The 27,148-nt window shown below is 43.0% G+C and overlaps 1 protein-coding gene across 2 annotated transcripts in view; it reads right to left on the reverse strand.

The window, feature by feature from the left end:
- bbs9 (Bardet-Biedl syndrome 9) overlaps positions 1 to 27,148 on the reverse strand; it is a 122,262-nt gene that overhangs the window by 75,726 nt on the left and 19,388 nt on the right. Inside the window, exons 9-19 of one of the 2 annotated variants that reach the window (XM_069537817.1) lie at positions 26,330 to 26,459; positions 24,344 to 24,525; positions 23,989 to 24,065; positions 23,854 to 23,907; positions 23,653 to 23,755; positions 13,264 to 13,368; positions 8,122 to 8,136; positions 3,012 to 3,152; positions 1,903 to 1,998; positions 1,429 to 1,601; positions 1,137 to 1,289 (exon numbers count right to left, since the gene is read on the reverse strand). In XM_069537817.1, the coding sequence (XP_069393918.1) occupies positions 1,137 to 1,289; positions 1,429 to 1,601; positions 1,903 to 1,998; positions 3,012 to 3,152; positions 8,122 to 8,136; positions 13,264 to 13,368; positions 23,653 to 23,755; positions 23,854 to 23,907; positions 23,989 to 24,065; positions 24,344 to 24,525; positions 26,330 to 26,459 (1,229 nt within the window). The remainder of the gene's footprint in view (positions 1 to 1,136; positions 1,290 to 1,428; positions 1,602 to 1,902; positions 1,999 to 3,011; positions 3,153 to 8,121; positions 8,137 to 13,263; positions 13,369 to 23,652; positions 23,756 to 23,853; positions 23,908 to 23,988; positions 24,066 to 24,343; positions 24,526 to 26,329; positions 26,460 to 27,148) is intronic. The other variant, XM_069537819.1, reaches the window with a different exon arrangement.

Consider the following 27,148-nt stretch of genomic DNA (forward strand, 5'->3'; position numbering starts at 1 on the left):
CGTGTTTAGATCCGTTTCCCTGATGGTTTATCCTGGCGAGTACCAAACTAATCCGAGGTGAGCTCAGTTTATTTGGGTAAGAATGGCATTAACAGCATCAGCAGCTTGATTAATTTCCTCTCATTAAGCTCTGTGAACTCTCAACACTAACGTGCACTGAATTAGCGTTTAGTTAGAGCGGCGTGCTGGACAGAGAGAGCGACTCTGATCACAGAGCGCCAAGCGGTGACGTACCGGCAGCTAATGAAGACATGATGTCACAGTGCCGCGCTACACTAACGAGAAGCTAATGGATGGCGGAGTTGATGACCGACAAGCTGGCCTATAGAATAAACAGCAGGGGCAAGGAACCATCACTTTGTCACACACTCTCACACACACACACAGACACACAGACACACACACACACACACACACACACACACCACAATGACACATGTAGTTCCACCCTCCCATAAAGTTAAACAAAGGGTGAAACAAAAGCTTAATGGCTGTTTTGTATTAATATCAGCTTGACTCTAACCTCAACTACAGCGCACACACACACACACTGTCTCTCTCGACAGGGGTGTGTGGGTACAAGTGTATCGGCAGTTAATACTATTAATATTAATAACTAATGTGACTTCATGTCTGTGTGTGTGTGTGTGTGTGTGTGTATTCTGCGCGCGTCCAACTGGGTGTGAGCTCACAGCTAATCATCTAAAGGGAGGAAGTCCATAAATCAGCAGAATACAACTCTCACACTGTAAATCTATGCTAACACGTCATCGCTGTGTGAGAGTGAGTGTGTGTGTGTGTGTGTGTTAATGAAAGACAGAAAAAGACTGACTCTACAAGGTAAAGAAAAAGAATCACATGCAAAAGTCAAACAATCCACAGAAAGTTTGCTGATGTGCAGTCATGTCCTCCAGGGGACACTGGACACTGTTATCAGATCCACACGTTCCTGCTCAGCTGCAGGGTCTCCTCTCGGAGGAATGCTAATTAGATGGCGGAGCGACTGAACTTTCAGCAAAAACTTTCTACTTCCTAAAACCAATCTGCTTTTATTAGCAATGTGGGCAATTGAGTCCCCGCACAATGTGTGTGTGTGTGTGTGTGTGTGTGTGTGTGTGTGTGTGTGTGTGTCGGACCTGGCTGTAAGTGGCATCCAGCAGTGTGTCGAGGTTCTGCAGTGGTGCAGGGGTTTTGTCCTTGAATCGAGTCAGCAGGCGGCGCTGGATGGCTCTGAACTGGACCGCTCGCTCCGACAGCAGGTCCTGGTACTGCTGAGCACTGACACGCAGCTAACACACACACACACACACACACACACACACACAAACGTAAGTTCTTTGGATTCAAAGGATGACACACAAAGCTTGAGTCGTTCATATTTGCTCCCTGACATCTACAGTATATATGATGTTGTGTGAGTGATTGTACCTGGAAGTGGCGGTCGACTGACAGGAAGTACTCCTGCAGCGGTAACGGTCCACTGAAGCTTTTCTTGAAGTCCTGGACTCCCAGTTTGGCGAAATGTTCATCGAACCTCTGAACCAGCTCCTTCACCACCAGCCACATGTCCTCAAAACTGTCGCTCTGGATACGGTAACGCTCTGACAAACAAACGGCCGCATTTAAACCAGAGCAAAGACAAAATAATAACCAGGAACGACTTTGAAACTGAGCTGGTGCCTATGGTTGTACAGTAAGTACTGTTTTAAAAGTGTGATAAATACATGGTAATGTTACCTAAGAAGTAAAAACCACTGATACAGATAACATTTGGGAATGCCCTCTAATAAAACACTGAAAATACTTAAACCAGAGGTGAATCAGAGATTTCCAGAGATGTGGAGATGGAAGTAAACCACCAGTGAGTTATTAAAATCCTGCTCATCTTTGAGTTTGACTCACGGGAGGTCTTGGAGGCCACCACAGTAACTTTGGCTCCCGACAGGAACTGCAAAGCCAAAGTACTCCCGTCCTTATCTTCTGATTTCTCTGAAAACTCTGCGGAGAGAAAGAGACAGAGAGCAGAGTGATGAGACAGATAAGAGGGCGTATCATGATCCAGGACGCCAACAAAGGTGAACGATATACAGTCACACTGTTCACACAAAGACGCACAATGTGAGCGGGAATCAGCTTACACACATCACAGCACACACAAGAGCGAGTGTGTGTTTAGACGTCAGAGCTTCTGATTGTAGCCGATTGTCAGATAACAAGGAATGGTTCACACACACACACACACACACACACACACACACACACACACACACTGAATCACAAATAAATAAACATTAGTAAACACATTCATACATAAATACACAACCACACAAAATTCACAAAAGTGTAAACACATTCTCACAGCTACATTTCTCTCCCTCCACGAGCTTCCTATGCACGCTCATGACGTTTGGATTTGTGTATCGCCCTCTGGTGGCCATTTCACTCGACCTGTGTCATTAAACAACCTTAGTTGTATGTGTGCAGTGAAGAGATTTTGAAATGGTGACATCTCTTACTGTTTGAAACCACATTCATCCACAGGCTTATGCTGCTTTCAGACATGTCATGAAGTCTGGACCTTTTCCCTGGAATTCACAAGATGGGTCTGTATGTGAGGACGCAAAGATCCAAGTGACTGAGCCGGTTGCTTTGGACATTTCCCTGAACTTTTCCTGCCAGTCCGCAGGAAAAATGTCTGAACTATGTAAGAAACTTGACAAACATGAAAACTGGAAGAATACGAATATCTCAGGATGAAAAAGAGAAGAAGCAGACGTCAACTTATAAAGATGAGAAGAGTGAATTTGGGGATACAGGCCGACACCAATGTTGATGTGGATTAAACAAAAACACGGAGCTTTCTGGACCTGTTGTTGTAAACACATCTCACCCGGATGATGTCCGGCTGCGTTCTTTAAGCGTGAAAGATTTAAATCCAGAGTTAAGGGAAACATTGCAGCACCAGCAAAGCTTTGTGATCACGTGTCTGGACGCGTGTGTCCGTGTATTACCCGGGAAGATGGCGTTGAGGTCGACAGGCGGCTGGTTGGTATCCACGGTGATCTTAAACTTGGTGCTTTTGGCCGGAGAGGAAGGAACACACACCAACAGAAGAGGAAGACTGAACCTGGACTGGAGAACCCTGGGAACTCCTGAGGAAAAGAGAATCATCAATATTTAAAAACATCTTAAAATTGACTTTATGTTTTTTTTACGTAATGTGTTTCTTTCCATTTTCCATCTTGTAGAACTGCCACTGACCTGCCAACGCTTGTGGAGGGTCTCGTCCCTCAACACTCACAAAGGCACGAGGAAAAGATATTTCTTGCTAAATACAAACTATAAAAATATATGAAGTTGTTTTCTTTATTTGATTTGTTTTGGATTTATCTTGCGTCATTTACGCCACTCTTCAATCTCCCCCTCCTACATCTTTTCCTGAAAAACAACGTTAAAGCCACAACCCACTTCCCCTTTAAGTGGCGCCCATCTCGACCAAACTCCCCTACGGCGAATCAAATGAGGTCGGAACATCGCCTTTTAGGCTTTCTCTCCAAACAGCAGTCAGGTTAACATTTGTTAACATAGTCAACACTGCAGATATTCAGATTACATGAGTATCTGAGAGCTACGAGACCGAGAGACTCAACATCAACACCAAGTGTGGAGCAGGGGGGGGGGTGTTTGTCAAAGATCCGAAAGGGAAGTTTTGTGAAAAGTGGAGTGAAAGTTTGAGAAGGGGAAAAAAAAAAAAATGAGAGAGAGGGGAGCTAAAGCCAACTATAACTATGTTCTGAGGCTACGCAGTGCTGAGCTTGGCAGAAATCTACACTTAGCTAGAATAACAGAGCGAGGGTAAGGAGGGAAAGGAGGAAAACAGTTGTTAAGAAGAGATGGAGGAGCGACGGAACCTGGGGAGAGGAGGTGAGCTAACGACAGGAGAGGGAGAAGACCTGAGCTGGGCACAAAGAAACGAGTGGAAATTAACCAGAGGGAGGGAGAGACTGAAAGAGAAATAACACGAGAAACAGCAGCCGAGGTGAAGTTTAATTATGGAATGTTCCAGGTTATTACAGATAGTAATAATTACCTGCAACTACTGTGCACCTTTTCATTCCAGACATGAAATTATGATGTGATTATGTGAATAACTCAGTTTGGTTTGAACACATGAGCTGCGGCAGAGAGGGAAGAGGTAGAGCCAAGAAAAACAGAAGGACACGAAGAGAAAAACGTTTTTTGAGAGGAAGAAAGACTCGAGCACTTTTCATTTCTCTCCTCACTCGCTTGATTTCTCATTGACCCTTCGTCCTGGGTGACTGAGCAGTTAAACAACTAATCACATCCAACAAATAGAACAAAGAGAGTCAGATGCACACGTCAGAGTGAATATGAAGCATGTTTCTTAATATCAGAAGCGAAAACCTCGTAATAAAAGATGAAAATGATCCCTGTTGGAAAAATAACGCCGTGAGCAAAACATTAAACTTCTGTTTCTAAGTTACAAGAGTGTGATTTTCGTGATTTTATTTCAAACCACACAAGTGTGTTTTTAACTTTGACGGTAAGCAGAGTAGACGTGATGCACACTGGGATAGATTGGCCGACTCAAGCAGGTTTCAAGTCTCTCCAAGTTAAATTTTATAACATACAGAGATGAATGAAACCACTGGCTGCCTGAGAGGAAGCTAAAAACTCTGAGGTTTGCTCTGGAAGGCGGTCAACCCTGAAACCACAGTAAATTCTAAAGTAAATGTGATATGTAATGAATGGATGAATGCAGGTAGAAACAGGGTCCCACCTGTCAACAGACACACTGAAGTGTCCCTTTGCTCTTCATTCAAACTCACTATCCATCCAACAGGCTGCTTCATTTCTGTTGGTCAATCGCCTTGTGTTTACTGTACCTGCATTTTAAAAAACCTGCGTATTCCCACTAACTTAGAAATAAAAAAACACAACGATCCAGTGAGGCCAGTTTACTGCATCGATTAATTGAAAGGATTAACAGACAATCGACACTCAACTCAAGTAAACTTCTGGTTTTCTCTCTCAGGTAGTCTGGGCTTTTCCTCCTTACTCTGCAGGTACGTCTGACTCTAGAGCTGCAGGATCCAGATCTGAAACTATTTCGACGATTATCATACGATTTATTGTCTGGACCTCTGCCACAGAGGTGATGTTTTCATCTGTGTTTGTCAGTTAGCATGATAAAACCAAACTCACTGGATGGATTGTACCACAGAACCTGGGGGAGAGACACACTATTATAAGCCTTACGGGAAAAAAACTATACATTTTGGTGCAGAACCGGATTAGACAGAGGAATTTTCTCGAACTTGGCGAGAAGGAGTGTTTTTAAACATTTCATAGATCTTGATGAAAGAAATCTGGTTCATTTAGAGGACTGACATTTATCAGGTTCAAATAAAGATTCTGTGTAATTTAAAACGGGGACTGTTGGGCTTTGGCAGAAGTTACTACTGTTGTTAAATGGTGCTCCTATCATCATTAATAAAATTATTACATCTGAGCATCACGACAACTATTGTCATGATAACAGTGATTGAATGACTCTGGTTCTGTCTGACGGAGTTGGTTTCTCTCCACAGTCGCCAACTGTGGACGCTTGTTCGTTGGCAACCTCAAAATAATCCTTTTCACTCAACTACTTCAACTGTCCCTGCTCTAACTTCATTTTCCTCTTCTGTGAAACACATTTCATGTTTTCTGATCAGTGTGAACGGTTGAGTTCCAGCAGACTCAAATGTATTCTGTGTCTGCTAAGGTCACATCCTCAGTCACGTCACTTGCAGCAGGGAGCCGAATTTCAATCCTGGACCAGAATCTGGGTCAGTCGCCATGGAAATGAATAAGAGCTGCATCACTCTCCTACGTAAAATGTCAGAGTTTTATTCAGTTTCGATGACACAAAGGTTGACGAGATACAGTGGAAAGAAAAGCAGCAGATTGATGGAGCTTGAGGAGATGATTCAGTCGAGAAATCTGGGACGGAGGCCTGCGCGGAGACTGAAGCCAAAGAGTGAGTAAGTGACTAAATACTGTTTCTGAGTTACAGTAAACTGAGGTTACTGTGTTTGTCTTACAGATTCTTCAATTCATTCTCTCCTTGTCTGGATCTACAGCCGCCTGTAATCTGCTCTGAGGGATGTTTACGTTTCTGGGGGTGCAGCTATGACTGAATCCACATATACATCACATACTGTAACATCTGACCCCTGACCTTTCCCCTGACAGTGGCCTGTGATACTGCTGATACGGGAAGCGGAGCTTTGTCTACTGTTAAACACACTTAACATCACAACTGAGCACCACTGCTGCTACTTGTTAAAGCCGCTGGAGCTCCACTGTGCTGCCGTCTCAACGGACTCTGATTCCAATTATCTGGAATCTGTGTTTGTGTCTGCGTGTGTTCGAGACGGAGGCGGGAAAGAGAGCGGGAGACCACAGAGTTTATTTGAGTAGAGGAACATCGTACGGGATCAGGTTCTTAACACAGCTGCAGTGATGTCAGCGTGTGTGTATGACTTGATGTGTATCGTGTGATTGTGCATCTTTTCATCATTTCCCCTGTGAAGTCACAGCACAACCCAATCTTCAACAAATCACAATAATACGTTTATATTACACATTTTTATGTATTGTTGATTTGTCTGAAACAGGCCTGTTCAGAGCCAGAAGGTCCAGGTGGGAAATTCTGAATGACTCACGGACACGTGTTGCCCTCGAGCACAGATCACGTCCCAGTCTGTTGGATTCTAATCAGACATTTCTTCTGACCGAGACCTTTTCCCAAACTTAACCAAACTGTAAAACAATGCTGCAGCACGGACTCGACATCTGAGTTTCCAAAATCAATACGATTTTCAAATGAAAATCACAACATGTGACTCAAAAACACTATTTTATGAAAAAAATGTAGATTCAGACAAGCGAGCCAAAAACTGTCAAACACAAGGAACCAGACATTTTGAACAGTAACTCAAAGTTAAACCATCAACTGGACTCGTCTCCACAAGAATGAAGCCAAAATATCTTGGACATGAAAACTGCCATCTCGCACTTTTGATTTTATTTTCTCAATGTAATTAAGTCTCTTGTTTGTTTAACTGCTGACAGACACCAGTTGTTGTCAGTTATAATAAAATGTCTCCGGTATCACAGAGTCTCTTTAGAAGAGTGTGTTTTCAGCCACTTTAAATTCCACCTTCACGGTAGACGACGTTTGTTTAATTTTCTCTTGTGCCGACTCTCTGCACAGCATCTCACCTTCGTTCACGTTGACCAACTCTGGACTTTCTTTTTATCTTCATGACCGAGAGGCTGAAGAAAAACATTTCATTTCGAAAGTTTAGGTTCCCTGGAAACATATTTTGCTGATTCAAAGATCGCTGCATGTTGGTTTGCAGTTGACACGGAGAAGAAAGAAAACAAGATGCTGCATGATTGTATGTGTTTGTGTGTGAAAATATATGTGTGCGTGTGCGGTATGTGTGTGTGTGTGTGAGTGTGTGTGTGCATACTACTGCTTCTAAGCCCACTATAGATTACAGGACATCCTATTCTGTATCAGAGCACACAAACTCAAATGGACTAAAACAAACACTGGCTGACGACTAGGAACACTACGGCTGACACACAGTGTGTGCGTGTGTGTGTGTGTGTGTGTGTGTGTGTGTGTGTGCGTGTGTGCGTGCGTGTGTGTGCGTGCGTGTGAGAGGGACAGATGATATTTCTGTGTAAACTGCACACAGTAAAAGAGGAAAATGGATATTTACTTATTCCACACAGTGAGGAAGTGTATATGTGCGCACAAGTATCTGCACAAGTGTGTGTACAGACTCTTGCCAAGTATCACGTTACAGGAACATAAACAGCAGGCAGAGGTCTCTTCCTGTATATACAGTAGAGTGTGTGTGTATTGGAATGCATATATATATATATATATATATATATATATGTGGTGCAGTTATGTTTTTACGACTGCACACGAGTGAATGTCCCGAAATACAGCAAATGTAGGTCGACATATTTGTGTGTGTATTTCTACTTCTTCTATTTTCTATTCTATCCAGCACTTCAATCTACCCAAACACTTACCTTTCGGGTTCAGCTCTGCAGAGAGGAAGAAGAAGAAGAAGAAGAAGAAGAGAAGAATTTAAGGTTAAAAAAAAAAACAGACAGAAAAATAGCAGACAGAAGAAAGAGGTATCACTCCTGTCTAGTTTTATTCAGTGCAGAGCTGTAACGAAGCAGCGCTGGACGAGGGCCTCTGATGATCAAACGGGGGTGGGGGTGGGGGTTCCCTGGGAAAACCTCATATGGACATGAACAAAAAAAGTAGAAAAAGTCTTGGTTCGTCTTCCCACACACTTGGAAAGCTCTGCTGGAGGAGAACGCAGCCTGCCAACGCAGCCAAAATCATCCCGACGATTGATAAACTGTCCAAACCCCAAATTAAATAGCTGCTCTTCATGAGGTGAGTATGAAATTTGGTCTGACAGGATCTGGACGAAAAAGGCACCTATCCTAATATAATTATCAGCATTGAGAGTTTCGTCAGTTTAAAAAGAAGAGAAGCTACTTGAGAAAATGAGAATACTTTGTTCGACTCAAAATTAATTTTTCTAAAGAGATCCTGACTGATAGAATCACACTGACACCAGAAATGCTCTGGCAGTTGAATGGAAGTGAACATTTCCAAGAAACGTTTGAGTGATGAAAACCAGTCTGGTCACTTGTGTTTCTGTTTCATCTGATCTGCAGCTGCGTCTGTCAGTGTTTTTGAGTTCTGTAAATTAATCTTGACTTTCTTTACGTCGGCCAGAGAGGTTATGTGTTCCCTGCTGCCCATTTGTTGATTTGTTTGAAACTTAGTGGAAGGATGGGACAAGGGCCAAGACAGAACTCACTGTATCGTGGGACGTATCTGGAGCAGCTCCACAAATACTTGCATCACTTTCTTTAACATCGTGAGACGGGCTGTTTTCACCAATTTCCCAGGGAATAATTATTATAATAATAATGATTTGGTTTTTTTTTGTGTGTGTGTTAACTTTTAAATACCTGGATATGGAAGGAAATAATTACAGTCTACTTAGAGATCCATCAAATGAAGCAGCAACGTTTACAGACGAGTAAAACTGAAGGGGACTTTTTTTTTTAATTTAGAGGGAGACCATCTCTTATCCTCCGCTCAGATTTTCTCAGCTGCTGTGGGATTCAAACAGTGAGCCCCCTGCTTCTCTAACCTTTAGGCCGCAGCAATTCAGGTCTGGCAGATTAGGCTCTGGTTTGATTGGTCGAAGAGGATTTCCTGCGAAGGTGAATGAGAAGCAGATGGCTTCTTGCAGGCCAATGAAAAGCCACGGAGGTGCTGAGTCAGACAATTCTCGAGTTATTAAACCTGATGAAAGTCGTGCTTCCTTTGCCGCCTTCTCTCCTTTTCTGAGGTGACGCTGCCTCTCCTGTCATATTTCTGCCTTTTACTACAATATCCTAATACTTAAAGATATCATGTCAATGCCAATAACATCACAATTATTTAATAAATGATAAACTTATAAATTAGAACAACCCAAATATAGAGTTACTATATTAACCAATGAAACAGAATTATAGATGAACACATCGGGACTTTACTGGTTGAAATCCCCTCTGACGAAAAAACTGACGAATTCTCAAAACATTTAGCTGCATTATCTAATCCTACAATGCTTCCCTCTGTTCTTCCTTTCTCTGCATCTCCTCTCATCATTGTGCCAGAGAAAAGAAATAAAAAGCAGAATTTGAGGGAAGACGCGCCAAAAAATCAAAAGGCTAGACCAACGCAAGAAGGAAGGGAGAGAAAAAAGAAAGAAAGAACTGAAAGCATCAACGTTGAGTGAAAGCTCCAGTTAAACGTGGAGGACATGTCAAATGGAGCAAGAAGACAATCTCGGCACACACACACGGTAGCCAGGCTTGGCCGGCGTCCAGCCAGTGTTCAATCAGTCCTTCCTGTTCTGAAATCTCCTGAAACTCTGGATCCATTAGTTTGTGTGGCTGCGAAAACCATCTTCATTTTACAAGGAACTACTGAGAAAGTTGAGACGGTGTTTTTAAAAAATGAACAGAACAACAACGTGCACCAACGACATCTTTCAAAGTGTCTCTCTGTAAATTTTTACTGAACACAGAACTGTAAAGTCATCTGAAGAAATCAACCTGGAAATTTAATAACCAGCGTTTATATCAACGATAGTGTTATAAATTTTTACGTGCATTTGCAAACAGCTCTGCAATAATTTCCCCATAAAGTCAAACCAGAAAAGAGAAACCTGCCAGATTTCTCTCACGTGCTGCAGCTCATGAGAAAACATTAAAAGTCTTTACATTACGATGTGAAAAAACTAAAAACCCTTTTTGATAAATGAATCACTTGTTCCTTTGGCCAGTGGCCTGAACTTTCCACTGACTCTCGAGTGAAGAGTAACAAACAGGGCTGAGGACACGGATTGGCAGAGATAGTTAGCAACAACACCAACAACATCAGCTGCCCAACAAAAGTTTCTTTCAAATAGATTTCAGACCTGGCAGCGAAACAAAGAGAGACCTTACGAAAATACTGGAGCCTCCTAAAGACATGGACATGTGGAGATGCTGGTCACTCTGGCAATCTCCTTGAAACAGGAGAAAACAATAAAGACTGCCAACTAGCTCCCAAGGCTTCCACACGAATTGGCTCAGCAACCAATGAATCATGGCTGGCCGTGTTTTACGGAAATTATCCGTGAAGTCGTAACTTATCTCTGAGTGCTCGGTTGAAAATTCCCATTGTGTATGAGGTAACAATGTACTGTAAATGCCAGCTTGACCACTTGATCCCTCTGAAGTGTGTTTGTGTGAAGCCCCATTGTCGGGGTGTTAGGAAAATCACAGAGGGCACTAATGAAATTCTTTCTAGACTGTAACGACTACAGCGACCGTCGAGACTTCTTTGAAGGACTTAGGGAGTCAGCAGTCTTCTTAAATGTCAGAGCCTTTGTAGGGCTTAAAGACGGCCTCAGCGGCCATGGGGTGGAGTGGTGTCGAGTGGGGCGGGTGGTGGTGGAGGCGTGATCGTCGCCCCTGGGTGGGAGCGGAGCGAGAAAGAAAGACATAGAGACAAAGTGATGCATTCCTCCCATTCCAGGAGAGCATTTAGAGGATGAGAGGAGACGAGGCATTAATGGAGATTAGCCCTGCAGGAACACACAGCCACAGAGTTACAGCCACAGATACTCAGCTGTGCCACAGCTCTTAAGGTGACCACTCTGCAGACAGGACTCTACATCGTGGTCAATCGTTGCAGGTCCGATGAGACCAGCAGACCTTTCTTAAATCCACTTGGCTGCTGCGGCTGACGGAGGATGTGTGTTTGTACAGCTGATCAATGGCTGTGTCCGAACTCAGGGGCCACATCCTCTGGGAGGAGGAGTCAGTCTACTGGGCGTAGAAGATGGAGGCCGAGAAAAATGAGGCAAACTGGTCTGTGGACACACATGCACTAGACATGTCAGCTGTCATGCCGATTGCGCCGACACGTGATACCTGTTACATCAGCATGTATAGCTAGCTAGCTCTTTAGCTTCATCACTCGTGCTGGGTGGATTCTGGGATAGAAAGATCTACCCGATGGATCCCCTGTTACTCAGATATGATATGGGGCGGTCTAGTTGACTTTAACTGAACCCTCTGAGGGATGTGACTCCTGAATTAGAACACAGCTTATGTCTCATTCTCTTTAAGTCACTGCGGTGACAAGGTTGAAATTAACACAGTTTTGCAAATGGTAGAATTTGTTTTCAGGCTCGATTTCAATTTTAGTCATATGATATTTCTTACACGGAAATCAGATTAACAAAATATTTGATGGACGTACGAAAAGGAGCTCGGTGTCTTGTTTAAGGAAACTTTCGACACGCCTTCTCAAGAGGTCACGGATCAAACCAGGAACCCTCAGATTACATTACTGTGCCTCCTGAGCCACGCCTTCCTGTTTCAACATAACAACGCCACTGTGCACGGAGCCAGATCCATAAAGTAATGTTTTCTCTGCAGCGTGGCCTGAAAGTCAAGTCCCAGTTTTGGGCTTTACTGTCCTGCGCAGAGCTTTGACCTAACTTAACACCATCCATCATCTTGCAGCTGACGGGTAGCGAACCATTGCAGCCAGGTCCCAGCTTTATACTGTTTGTCCACCTTTTACTTCTCAGGGTCCACACCTTATAAAACCCTCCGTTTCCCTCCTCTCTCATATTCGCCCTGGCATACGTCTACTTCCTGCCCTTTAACTTTTCAGTATAAAATACCTCCCTTCCTTTCTCTCCACCCAAGCTTATGTACATTTCTTCTCTTTTTCTACTGCTGAGCATAACTCACCTCCTCACCTGCTTCCCCTTGTTTAACTCAGTGCACCACACCTCTGTGCTTTTTTCCAATCCTGCTGTGTCTCTTTTTCCTCCGACCAAGAATAAACCTCTTCTAGTTATAACTCCAAACTAACAAGTCCCATCCAAAACACGAGCTTGGCTACACACTCTCCCCCAGCTGCTTCGCGTCTAAGGCTTATTGAAAAACACCAGACTCCATATTTTCAGCTATTTATAGCATCACAATAAGGTTTAACAAAAAATACACACTTCCCAACGTTTCCAGACATTTCACATTAAAAGTGCTTCTGGGGAGGGAAAACTGTTCCACCGACCGGCGCTGCCAAAGCAAATGTAATCCAAAGGAAACAATAGCATGAAAACATGGATTTTTTTTTTTTTTTTTTCACAAGCTGCTTTTTAAAACGAATGCTGAAATCAGTATTTCAAAAAGGAAGTCTGTGACATTTGAAATAAAGAGTGGTTTTGTTGGTTTTCAGGGGAAAGTAATATCTTCCAGAAATATTGCAGGGCCGGGAAACAGATGCCTGGAGGGAGCAGGGGGATGAACTGGGTTTGTTTGGAAAGAGCCCAAATGTCATTACGTCAAGTCAGCAGCTGCTGTTCAGCACGGTTACAGTGGATGTGCACACTGCACAGACTGGACTGGATTACAGAAAGAACATTTATATATATATATATAAATATATATAAATATAAAAGCCTTTAACACAGTTACCATCTGCACACATGTCATAGCCGTTTGTGACAAATTAATTTGTGCTACAGAGAGTTCAGGTGAGCGTTGTTACGTGTGTGGATGAAACTTGTGTCGTGTAGGTATTTGTACCTGTCGGCGAGCTGTAGGACACAGTGATGTCTCCAGTGAGATCAGCGGGGGGGCAGCGGCCGTTGAGGAAAGCCGAAAACTTAACAACTGTGGAGGAGCCAACACCTGAAGAGAGAGAGGAATAAATGTCAACAGAGAAATAAATAAAAATGAATTAAAAAATAAATATAAATCTAGAGAAAATCAGGATCTAGTGAATTTAAATGTTTGTGATGAGGAGTATTACTCAACAAAGGTGTATAATGTCCTCCGGAGCTCTCATTACTTCTGAAAACATAACACTGCTGTTTCAAGTCATCGTGGGTTTGAGGTTTTCAGAGCTTTAGTTATACTCGGGACTAAAAGTCAACATCTCATGCTTTTATTAAATGTCTCGTGAGGTTTAGAATTGTGAGTGCAATGTTTAATCACTGGAGTTCCCCTTTAAGTACGTTAAGTTAAGTAATGTGTTATTGGAAATGTAATTTGATTGAGGTTTTCTTATTTCTAGAACAGAAGCGGTTTTACTCCAACAGGCCTTGTAGAAAAAACATTGAATGATGGATAAGGAGACAAGGCAGCCAGACTGACTGACACACACACACACACACACACACACACAGAGAGAGAGAGTCATCATCTTTGAGGTGTGGACAGGATACAGTAATACCAATACTAACCAGACCATTCAATGTACACACACACACATACACAGCAACCCTTACACCAAACATCTCCAGGCAAGGTGAGGACAGAGGATTAACAGCATTCGCCAGAACTTTAACTCAAATCCAAGTACACGCACACACACACACACACACACACACTGAAATCACATGTAGCATGAGAAAGGGGTGATGACTTGTCGCTTCCCTTCAAATACCCCAAAACTAACAGAGAGGGAGAGACAGAGCAAACAGGCTGCGGAGAAAAAGCAGGGATCAAATACAGACAGAGAGGAAAGGATATATTACAGCTAATGGCTTCATGCAGTCACACACACACACACAGAGCGCGGTGTGGTGGTGTAATGGGGCGTGATGTTCCTGAGCTCAGCCTGTTACAGGTGACTGAACCCCAAGTATGTGTGTGTGTGTGTGTGTGTGTGTGTGTGTGTGTGTGTGTGTGTAGACAGAGTGTGTTTGTAAGTACCGGACTCTGTCGAACATTTTATTCCACATTAGAACCATTAGAACCGACCCTCTTGAACTCACGCAAACACAGACTCGGGGAGAGAGCTGTGGGAGACGAGTCCTCTCGGGTTTGAGGATGGACAGAGCAGGAGGAGGCGAGATGGATGACAGGAGGAGAAGAGACACCTCCCCTCCGACAGGCAGAGGAGAAGATGAATGATGAAAAGCAGAGAGAGAGAGAGAGAGAGAGAGAGAGAGAGAGAGACTTTCCCCACACTCTGTCAGACGCCATGACAGCGTGACCTCCGCTCTGCCTTCATCTTCTCCCACACTCCTCTGTACCATGTATCCCTCTCTCTTCTTCTCCTTTCTCTTCTGTATTGACGCTGAACCAAACATTTACTTAATTTTTAGGCCAATATTGATTGACTACATTTAATTGTTCGACACTTTGAACCTTTGCAGTTTTACATTGATTTAACTATGTTAAATATGTTTAATTGCATATATTAATTCAGTAAATAAGAGAAATGCATGACTATATATTAAATTTAGTCACTGAACGTTCACAACTGAATTTAAAGCTTCAGAGAGCGTGAGAGGGACGTGTCACTCGGTGGACGTTTCACACGCGAATGATAACGGCAGCAGCAGATCACCAGCAGCAGCAGCTCGGACGGAATGACATCGAGCAAAAGCTAGAAGAATAAAATCAAGTGCAAAACATTTATATATCAGAAGACTAAAATGTGTTTTTATAGGTTTTATATTACATTATATTATATAACTATATTCCACCACCTCTACTCCAGAGTCTTTTTCTTATCCTCGTGTGTTCTCCTCTGGGTTTTCCCTCCTCTGATCTTCAGAACGAAATATCTGTCCACATGAATTTATGATACAACCCTGAACATGTCGAAGAAACAGAAACCTGGGGAATAAAGTCATCGTTGGGTTTTGGTTAAAAAACGATGACGCCACAAGCCGTGATCTCAGTTTTCACTGTCAACACATAAAAACTGAAAACTGAACATCTTCACCCAGGGAGGAGTTTAGTAAAAGCTCAGTTTTCATTGATTCTAAAACAACTAAAATTCAAAAGTCTCAGAGGCTTAGTGTCTTCATCTTTGCCTCCCTTCCCTCTCTCTCTCTCTCTCTCTCCGTCCTCTCTCTACTGCATTCTTACTCCCTCTCCTGTTTCTACCCTCCCTTCATTTCACTCTCTTCCTCTCTTCCTCTCCTCCTTCCTCACTCTCTCCCTCCCTCGCTGTCATCCTGTCAGTCAGCAGACGGCTTTTAACCTGCGCGCCCTGGAGGTCAAACTGGTCAGACAGGTTTAAGTGCTTTAAGTGTTCCCAGGCCCATTAAGACCAACAAACAAACCAAAGACGACACAGAATAATCCCTCCTCCTCTCCCTCCTCGTCTTTCTCTCTCTCCTGTCTCTCTATCCATCTCTGTCTCTTTTCTCCTCAGCTTTTCGTTGTGTATTTCAGGCCACATCTGGACGGGTCAGGGGGCAGCTGCTGTGGAAGTCCAGGTAACATGAAGGTCTCTGTGACCTGGAGGTCCGACCCAGTGAGACTGTTCAGACTGGTCCCAGTGTTCAAGATCACATTAACCCATTAACACCACAGCCAACGAAAACAAACTCCACCAGGGACTCTGAAATCCCCCCCACTTTACTACCTCTCCTCCTCATTTTCCCCCTTTCTCCTCCTTCACTTTTCTCCATCTCTTAACTTTCTTCTCATCCTCTTCTGTTCTGTTTTTCTAACTTTTCTTTGCCTCTGCACCGTTTTTATCCCCGACTTCCTCCTTCTATTTCATTTTAAGCAAAGGATCAAGTCTCATTCTGATTTCCTTGCAAGTTTTCTCCAGCTGTTCTCTCCAACCTTCTCCTTCTTTATGGAATTCCCCCATATAGCTATTTATACACCCAGAGTGGGTACATATCGACTTTGATGGCAGTGTATTTATGTGTGTAACTGGATGATGAGAATATGCACCAGACAGCGTTGTAGTTGTTAGCAACCACTGCTCCACGGGAACATGAAATATGTGACGTAGTCGTTGTGCACATGTAAATGCCCTTTAAACCTGAAATATATTTTTTGTGCGGTGGATTTTGCATTGCAAATCAACCCCATATTCATTTTTAGTCAAGTCTGCATCCCAGTGATGAATTTAAGTCCAGTATTTCCTCTTTCTAAGCTCTGTTTTTGGTCTTCACCGCTCTTCGGCTGCAATATGGTACAATATGTTCACCAGGAGCAGATAGTGTCTGAGGACGGGTTTTATTTCAGGTCAAGAAGTAAAGCAGGTTATTTAATGAAAATCTGATTTTAGAGGTCGCTCTGTGAACTACTGTCGGCTTCGACTTCATTCTGTCTGTGTAGCTAAGTGCTGTCGCTGCCCTCAGGGTTCAGGTTATAGCAACTGACAGCTCAGGTTAAACTGACTTCAGAATGTTTGGAGGAGGTTACAGGTCAAGAAGGGTGGAGATGGGGATCTATACCCCACAAGGAGATGGGAAAGGGGCAAGTGTGCACTTGTGTGTCTATTCTTTCTTCACCATGTGCAAATAATATAAAGAGAGAAAAACAAACTTTGAAATGTGTTATTTGTCCTGTGACATTCCAGTCTTGCCACTGGTTTAAGTGTGTGTTTAAGTGTGTGTGTGTGTGTGTGTGTGCGATCTCGTCATGTCCCGAGGCGAACAGGGAAGTGGTGTTAAACACTGACCTTTGACCTCTGCAGGTCAGAATCAGGTCGGGTCACTGTTCAGGAGAGCTCCATGTGAAGTGTGATGAAGATGAAGATGATGAAGAATATCATAAACTGCCTCCTCCGTGTTAGTGGATGGGACGTGGACCTAACTGTTTGTGTCATTGTAGGTTTATTTCTAACGATGATTGACAACTGAGACTGACTCGAGCGAGTGCATCAGCAGGACCTCGACAATCACCAGCGATATCCAGGATATTTAGGGAGGAAATCTGTGGTTTGATCATTGTGGCGTGAAGATGCTGATTCCTCTGTTTGCAGACACGATCAGTTTCCACATGACACCAGACGATAATGCGGTCTGTAAATTAGGGTTGGATTTAATTTGAGATTTTTCTCCAGAATCAGGACGAGAGTTTTCGGTGCTGCCAGCGAGAAGATTAAATATACATTCATTTGAGAAACGCTGCGGGCCGAGACAGAAAGAAAGAAAAATCAAGATTTAAAGAGAGACAGGTGGCCGAGCAAAGAGGTAACGTAGAAGATGGAAGAAGAAGGAAACAGAGGGGACAAAAAGAAGATATCGGCGGATGCCGTGACAGCTTAAGGGGAGGAAGCAGGGAGAGGAGAAAAGATGGACAGAGGAAAAGAGGAGGAAATAGGGAGAGGGAGGGAGCGGAGAAAGGAGAGAGAGACAGAACAAAGGAGGCAGTGTGTGGTGAACAGGGGATTGAGTCGCCATCTGAGACGAATAAAAACTGGAATAACAATAAAAGTCCGAGAGAGCTACCACCCCACACACACACACACATACATCCACAACCAACCACACCCCATCTACACTGAACCGCACGTGCACACACAAACGCATCATCACTTTTTCTACTGTGAAGTGATTTGGACAAATCCCTGCAAAGACACACAAGTTGTCGTTCACACTGAAAACACACGCGCGCACACACAAGAACGGACGCACCACACCGAGCCAGATAATCAAAGACATGTGGGAGAGCAGCAGCAGCAGACCAACACACACGAGAGAGTTAAGTGTGCGCATTTTAAGAATGTGTGTTTACAATTGTGTGGGAACGTGTGTGCACAGTATCCGTGTGTTACGATGTCAGAAGGAGAAAATGAGCAGGTGAGAGAGAGACAGGAAGTGAGAGAGCGAGAGAACAGGAATAAGGTGATGATGAAAAGCTGACAGGGGAGTGTTGTCGTGTTTCTCAAGTATTTTCCCATAACACCCGTCACCTCGTCACTGCCCACAACTCGAGTCTGTTCTTTTTATTTCCTGTTGTATATAACGTCCACAATGAGTTCGAATAACTCATCAAATAACATCGGGATAAAAAAAGAGTGAAGGAGAAAACAGAAAGTTTAAATGCACCAGATGCGAATCATTTCAAATCACTCCAGGAACAGACATTCAGCTCACATTCTATCAAGCGTGCAGAGAGTTTATGTAGAGTTTGAACTTCTCCCTCGACTTCTCCTTTTTCATTTTCTACTCCCATCACTTTTCACGTGTACGGCCAAGTGCAACGCTCTGAATCCGTTCCAGGAGTGAAAACATGCGCTGTTATCCCCATTTGAACAACTATCATTACTCTTCTCTCTCTACGACGTTTTGACTTTTCACTACGCCTTCACTTGTGGCTGCTCATAACTGCTATAAATAGTTTGGGCTTTGGACGAGGTCTGACAACACGTCAGGAGAACACAGAGCTTTTCACCTCCTTCTTTAATAGTGCCATTAGCTAGTGTGACGCCCTAAATCAGGTACACCAGGACCTTTGTTCACTATCATTGCAGATATTCTTTATATTTAAATATTTTTATTGCTGATAATTGTTGACACAAGATGGATTGTGGGTATTTAAAGACTAATTTATGCTCAACCTTAGCCATAAATACATAAATGAAAACTTCACTTTTGGGAGGTGTTGTTGTGCATTGTGTGTGTGTGTGATGTTCTTCAGCGCACGTTGTAAATTTGTCCATGTTTATGTATAAAAGCCCACAAAATAAAAAAGTAGCAGTCAGTGGTTGCTATCGGAGAAGTTATTGTCAGTCATGTCAGCCAACTAAGTATAATAATTTAAGAGTTGTTATGTCTGTAAGTGAACTTAAAACACCCTTAACACTGTTAATTGGTAACCTTTGTGTTTCTGGCAGTGAATAACGACATCCTGTTTCTGGTGCAGCTCTGGAGGTCGTTTGTCATTGTTTTGTATTTTTATGGGTAATAATCTGCCTGGTTTACGTCACTGTATACTCTGCACTTACATATAGTTTACACCAGGCATTATTCCAACTACAGCGCGGCCACTTCCCCTGCAATCCATTACCTGAGAGGCAATTTTCTGGACAAAATCCTAAAGTCAACTCTGGCTGCGTGACTGGGATCCAGCTCGTCTGTCGACCAAGTCCCGACATTCATTAAATCTTCATCAGCCTCCATTAATTAATTTTTTTTCCTTCTCATTTTCCAGAACTGTTACGGATGTGAAACACACACACACAGTTTCGGGCCAAACGACCACTGGGGTCAGCCACGGTGGTCCTTCTGCTGCGGAGCGGAGCCAGGCCGATTCTGGGCCAAAGCAGGCCAGTGAGGGGTCACTCAGGTGGGAGAGGAGAGCGGCAACGGTACACAGAGTTGTAGTTCTCGTGTTTCGCTGCATTGAGCTGTCGATTGACGAGTGACAGGCAGTGTCAGATTCCTGTGAGTAGGAAGACAAAAGAGCCGACAAGCACACACACACACTTTCTACTTCGAGTGTGTGTGTGTGCGTCTATATTTAAACAGTAAGTCAGTGACACGTGCATGTGCTTGGTTATGTATGTGTAAGTATTTATACGACTTGGGTGTGTATCTCTGTAACTGTGTGTGTGTGTGCGTCTGCTTGTGACAGGCTCCTGAATTTGACCCTTCTGACCGCTACCTAAACTCATGTAAACAAAGCAGCTCTTCAGTGGCGTAAACGTGACGGGGCAGTGACTCACCGCCTCTGATCTCCTGCATAAACAGAGAATCCATGAGAGCTACGACCGAGAAGAGAAAAACCAAACCCAGCACACAAATCCCAAACCCTTTTTTTGGCATCTCCTTCAATGACTTGACTTTTGATTTAGTTTTCTGTTCGTTTGCTTTTCATTCTCCGTTCAGACGTGGAGACCATCGTTGGCTCATTCAAAGCACTCCACAAAACAAACATCTTCAGTTTACAGTCGATGTTAATTCACAACGGGGACAGTTTGAAAATAAGAAACAAAACAAACGTAGATATCTATCTAATGATTCCAGAAATAAGAAATAAAAGGACTTTGGGGGCCAATGCTCAAGTTATGTATTCAGCATAGGCCAGAACACCTAGTACACGCGGTACATGTACTAACCACTTCGTCAACCCGGACCTCCTTAGAAATCAGGTCTCCTGCCCTAATTAACAAGTCGCTCAAAAACATGATATATTTTTCTTGTACATATATATAATTGTGATTTACTGAGTAGCATAGTGATTTAAAACCATTCTAGGGATCTGCAGACTTATACTTACAGCTGGAGCACTGTATTTGGTGAAGAGTATAAATGAATATACTGTGGGAAGTGTACATTACAACGGTTTGGGCACTGGAAATAAAAGAATTACGCACCGACTATATGGACATGGACATATTAAAGCGCATACATACATTTAAAACATGCGCAGTGCAGTGGGAAATATGTCAAAATATGAAATGCAAGTCGTATAAAAAATAGGCAACTGGCAAAAGAATTTACAGCAAATACGCTGTGTGTTGTGCACAAAAACGCATCGTGTTTGGATTAACAGTTGTCGGGGTCATGTACGGTATATTTACAGATAAGAATGCACTGTGGTGAAACGCATCACATTTCTGCATTAATCATGGGGGGGCAGTGGTCAGTTTGATTCAGCGCTGGGAATAAATGGATGGTGCTCCACTCGCCTGAGAATGCTGCTCACATCTTGAAATCATAAATTCAAAATCCATACTGGTCCGTGTCAGAAAAGTTAGAGAATACTCCTCCATGATGGATGACGCTTCCAGCAAATGTAGGGAGAAGTTTAAGAGGAAAAAAACACTCTCTGCTACTTCTGTGGCTTTGCTGAGTAAATGGATTTGAAAATTACTGCAGACACCTTCCATGTTAACTTGATGTAACGTGAAGCATTTCCTTTGACATATGACCTTATACCAAGTCCTTTCTAGTTTTATTCATACCCTCATTGAGAGTTACAAGACAATATATATACGTATTAATATAGTTAACTTCAAATATCCAACCTACAGACAGAAAGAATTGACGAATAATTGAAGAATAAAAAACTTGTCTGAATTGTCAAGCAGACATTTAAATTAGTTCTACAGATGCAATTTCTAGAAGTAACTCGAGATCAGAAATCTTATTAAAAAAAAGATAGATCTGCCACAGTAGAGCTTCATTCACACCGTACACAAGAATCCTTGTCAAACATGGGTTGACAAAAAACGCAAACCTTTGCCAAAACTGCATACCATCTACATCCAACCTGCAATTTCTTTTAAAGATCCTTTCTTTATCTTCTTTGTAAGATCCTTGTCATTATTTTAATGCTGATGCTTTGGTTCAACACAAAATATAATTAAAACCAATCACACCTGGGAATGTGACCGGTTTAATGAGGGAGGATTTTAGAAAGACATAAGCCAAAGATTTAAGATTTAAGAAAGGGAATTTAGGCAAAAAAAATGGCAGAAAAATTGGTTGCTGCGTCAGCTGCGCGGTTTAAAGGTACAGTGTGTAGAGTTTAGTGACATCTAGTGTTGAAATTGCATGTTGCAGCTGAACACCCCTCACCTCACCCTCTCCTTCCAAACATAAAAAACAACCTGTGGTAGCTTCAGGATTTAAATATAAAGTTTTTAAATATAAAAGGGCCTTTTCTGGGGTAAAGAAAACTACAATTCATACATTTTAGATGAAATGATGAGGATTATTCTACATTACATTTCTGCCAATAGTTCCCTCTCACCTAAATCTTACACACTGGACCTTTAAGAGGGAGAGCTTTAGGTTTAAACTAATCATGAGTGCGGCAATAACAGTAATATACTGCAGCTCTATCTTCAGACTAGGTTTTAGTTAGCCAATCCTGCAACTGCTTTCCGCTGCCGCAAAATAGCAATGCGCCAACAATGCACTTGACCACACCTCGACCAAGACCGCTATCGTAGTTTGTTTGTCTTGTTAAGAAAGACGGGTCCTTCACAGGACTCCGACTTCATATGTGCACTGCCAACAGGCAGTGCAAGGCACCAACACTTGGTTTAGAGGTTCCCCTCCCAATCGGGCCTTAGATTAAAAAAAGAGTTCTCATGGTACAGTATGTATGCTGCGATAAGAGCCTCACCTAGCTGGTTTACATTACACACACTGTATGATTCCACAAATGTAAAGGTTAAACAGGGGCAGCGCAACAGCTCAAAGCAAAAGGTTAACATTGTGTTACAGGATGGGAGATGTTCTTTTAACGAGCCGACAGCAGATATCAGTGTTTGGGGTTGTGAGGTTGTGTGTACGTAGTGTCTAGGTGATTTAGATCAAAGTTACCGGCGTCTGGTCGAAGTGACCGACACACACCAGACGAAGGAACACACAGGAGAGGGACTGATAAGAGCTGAACAAATACACACAGACTCACACCTCTCACTCCCTTAGCTGTCAGCGGGGAGTGTGTGTGTGTGTGTGTGTTCAAACTGTGGAGGAGGATGTGATGGACAGGAGAAGAGCGGAAAATATGTGTGTTGTATAAATGTGTGTGTGTGTGAGTGTGATTTAGAGAGTGAGTGTGTGATTTAGAGAGTGGATGGAAGAGAAGGGCCGGGAGAAACTAAAGACAAAGTTTGTCCCAAAGTTGAAATCAGATGATGAAAAGATTTTACACAAAAACCAGCTGCATAAATTGCACTCCACACTTTTATTCTTCTGTTGGTACTTTCATACTTATAATAAAATAATTGTTTAGCGCCTGAGGAAGTTTAAAACCCACGACCGCTGCACAAGCCTCCTCGACAGCAACTAGAAAACCCTCCTACCACCGACCAGTCACATTTCAGAATCACATGTTCCCTGCTGTTTCTGAGTGATGGCTTTAAATAATGTCAAAATGAATTGTCATCGCTTCACAATTTTATCCTATTTGAGTCAAATGTGTCGTGAGTCCTTCAAGGTACAATCTCGGATCTCAATCTGCTTTTTGTAGGTGCTTTAGATCCAGATAACATTTAGGCTAATCTCTGTTAACAGCCTTCAGCTAATGATGCCTATAAATGGAGGCAACTTAAACATCACATAGTCTTTCACCTCAGTCTGTTTATTTGCCACCAACCAAAGCCTGCTGAAACGTGACTGGTCGAACTACAAATACAAACGAGAAGGCTTCCTTCCTTGAAAATCTTGTCCCTCGCCAACAGAATCTGCACATTTATTCAGAAATTCCAATCACACACACACACGCAGACAAAGAAAATAATTGACTGACCCATTGGCTCGAGGACAAACTGGTCCTGGGTGACGGCCAGAGGAGGCTGAACGGCAACACTCAGTTTACAGGACGACACAACGCTGCTGGCCTTCACCTTCACCTGGAGAAGGAGGATACAGAAGTTACAAGGACACAAGGGTTCAGACGTATAACGTACGAACAAATTCAGGTGTTGAAGTACGTCATGACATCACTCACCTGTATGGTTACTGAAGGGATGGGCAGACCATTGATATCTTGAATCAGAGCTTGCTGTAGACAAAAAGAGATTCATCCACTGTGTCTCTGTGTTTGTTCATTTAGTAGAAAATGTGTGTGTTCTTGTGCGTTTACCGATGGACTGTCCACACTGGAGGACACAGCAGCTTTCAAAGTCAGGTCCTCCTCAGCATCAGGTTTGGGGAGGATGTCTGAAATAACAAGTTACAGAGTGTTTCCCCCAAATAATAAATTAACTTGCACAAACATGACACTTCGTAAATCCAGATAATAAAAAACAAAGCAAGCAATGTATTAAGAGAGGTCAGGAAACCACAGACTGTGGTCAGAGGCTCCTCCCAAACTTGTTTATTGGATAATAAACAAGGAAGGTGTGAACGTGCCATAAAAACATCTTCCAGGAAATCAACATAAGGTTTTGCAGAGTTCAAGTGACTTTTATGTTGATTCCAGTGCAGATGACTCCTACCCTGAGTCCTTGTGGCATCTCTGATGAACTTCTGTAGCTTCTTCATCTCAGCGTCCACCTGCTCATAGTCGGCCTCCCTGGCGTCCACCTTGGGTGTGGAAAAGAAGGAGGGGTCTGTACCCATGTATGAGCACAGGAGGTGACCCTCTGAACTCAGACTGACCACCACTCCCTTCAACTCCCTGAGGAGAGGAAGAGAAGGAGAGGAGAGGAAGAGAAGGAGAGGAGAGGAAGAGAAGGAGAGAGGAGAGGAGGGGAAGAGGAGGAGAGAGGAGAGGAGAGGAGAGGAAGAGAAGGAGAGGAGAGGAAGAGAAGGAGAGGAGAGGAAGAGAAGGAGAGAGGAGAGGAGGGGAAGAGGAGGAGAGGAGCGGAAGAGAGGGAGAGGAGAGGAAGAGAAGGAGAGAGGAGAGGAGGGGAAGAGGAGGAGAGGAGAGGAAATAATGAATGATGCAGTCATGCATGTTAACTGTGTGTATGTGTACGTGCATAATAACTGGTTGCAGATGTGATGAAGTTTGAGACTCGTGAGGCTTTTACACACACACACACACACTCGCACACACACACACACACACACACACACACACACACTCACACGGTTCAGGTCTAGAGCAGCAGTCGCCTCCACACCTGCACAGGAGGGCGTCTGAGGGGGCATAAAACCTTCACTTTAACTGCTGCGGAAACACACACTCACTCACTCACTCACTCACACACACATGACCAACACGCACACACACACATTCATTCATAACGACAGCTTTCACTCACTCACTCAATAACACACACAAACACACACACACACACACACTTACACACACTTCCCCCGACCCTCTGAGAAAATCAGTTCCCACCACAGGAAAAGTGTTGATCATAAATACGAACGGACAAAAAGAGGAAACTCGCAGCAGCTGCTGTTAGAGATGTTGGCTGTAGTTATAACATCATAACAAACTGTACATGACACTGAGGACTGCAGCATAAAACATCTATTACAGCAATTTATACATCAATGAAATAATATACACTGTTTCCCCAAGGATGGGTTCTTTTAGCAGTGGTTGGAAATCTGGCTTCCACCTCCCCCCCAAGAATACATTGGTCAACAAGTGATTCTGCTCCTCTGCTCTTTTCTAATCGCTCACACATTGAACTGATCTTTATAAAAACCTGCTGAAGTCACATGTGTGTTCATGAATAAACGGTACACTACAATATTAGCTTAGCTTTTGGAGCTGATCGGTCGAAGGTTAACAAAAATACGTCTTGTAATAATAGAAAATAATAATCTGTGTTGACTCGTGGGACGCTGTTGTAAATGACAAATAGCCACAGAAAGTTGCTGGAGCCATTGTGTGTGTGTGTGTGTGTGTTTGTTTTGTGTATATCGGTGTGTGTGTTTCTCTCCCACACTCTGTGCAGGGTCCTGCCAACACACTGAACAAGATGATGACTATCAAGCGCCTTAAAACAACACAGCCTCAAACTAAACCAAAAAGCTACCCAGACACACACTATCTCCTGTATCTAACACACACACACACACACACACACACACACACACACACACACACACACACACACACACACACACACACACGTCATTTTTCATCCGTGTTTGTGTTTTGAGTTGTAATTGTATTAAATTGCGGTTTGATTGGAGTTGTTTGGAAAAGGCTACAGCTGGCCCCTCCCTGCTCCGCTCTGATTGGCCAGCTGGAAGACATTGTTGGGTAATTTCCTGTCAAAAGTTACACACAGGATTTCACAAGCTGATAAATAAAGTACCATACCTGCCGTGTGTACGTGAGCGTTAACATGTGTATTTTTATCGGTGTGTTGTGTGTGTGCACATGTTGTAACAGTGTCCACGAGTGTGTTTGTAATATAACATTGGAACACAAATGATCTTGACGTAGCTCTTGTCAGTGTTTCCTCAGAGTGATGAAACTGTAACAGACGGGTTCTGTCGAGGGTCGTACGTACGGGAAGTTGGCGATGCGAACGGCCACGGGCACAAAGGAGAGCTGGGCCACCCACTTCAGAGTCACATCCTGGTAAACCAGTAGCATGTTGGTGTGGTTACCTAGCAACAGGTTGGTCATGCCGTCTGTCACTGGAGGAGACGAAGAAATGAAATGAATTGTCAGATTAAAGAACAAGAGTCTTTATAGAATAGACAATGCAGAAAAGATGCGATTAGATATTTACATTTAGAAAAATATACTGAGAATGAAAAAAACATCAGGGTAAAACTCTTAACCTCCATAAGAAACTTGAATGTCATTCAGAGAGCATATACCTCCACCAAAGTTTGAAACCACATTTAAATACACAACACGGATTGGTTGAGTCATTTTTGCGCAATCCTACAAACAAACAGAACAAAACATAACCTCCATGACGTACGTGAAAAAATAAACCTTTCCCCCTCCATACTGAATCGCAGTTTTTTTATGTAGACTACATAAATATATATAACGTAAACATTAAAAGACAGTTATGTATGGAAATCTACGAAAAGGTGTATTTCCATATGCGTCTATGTTTAATAGTGCCTGGTTTGAGGTTTGAACACGTTTCAGACGTATATGTATTAAAGAGGGCGAACCATTGGTATGATTATGTGCTAAAAAGGGACCAAAATGGATTATTCCAGTGAAATGTAAACTCGTAAAATTATAATGAGAATAAAGATTTCTTTGTGAGTTTAAACCCCCAGATGAGGTCTATAATCGGCTACATGCTCGTTACTAGTTCTACGATAGAAACCTTACTTCACTGTGATGATTGAACTTAGTCATT

Source organism: Paralichthys olivaceus, chromosome 13, assembly GCF_024713975.1.
Source record: "Paralichthys olivaceus isolate ysfri-2021 chromosome 13, ASM2471397v2, whole genome shotgun sequence".
In the NCBI taxonomy this organism is placed as follows: Eukaryota; Metazoa; Chordata; class Actinopteri; order Pleuronectiformes; family Paralichthyidae; genus Paralichthys; species Paralichthys olivaceus.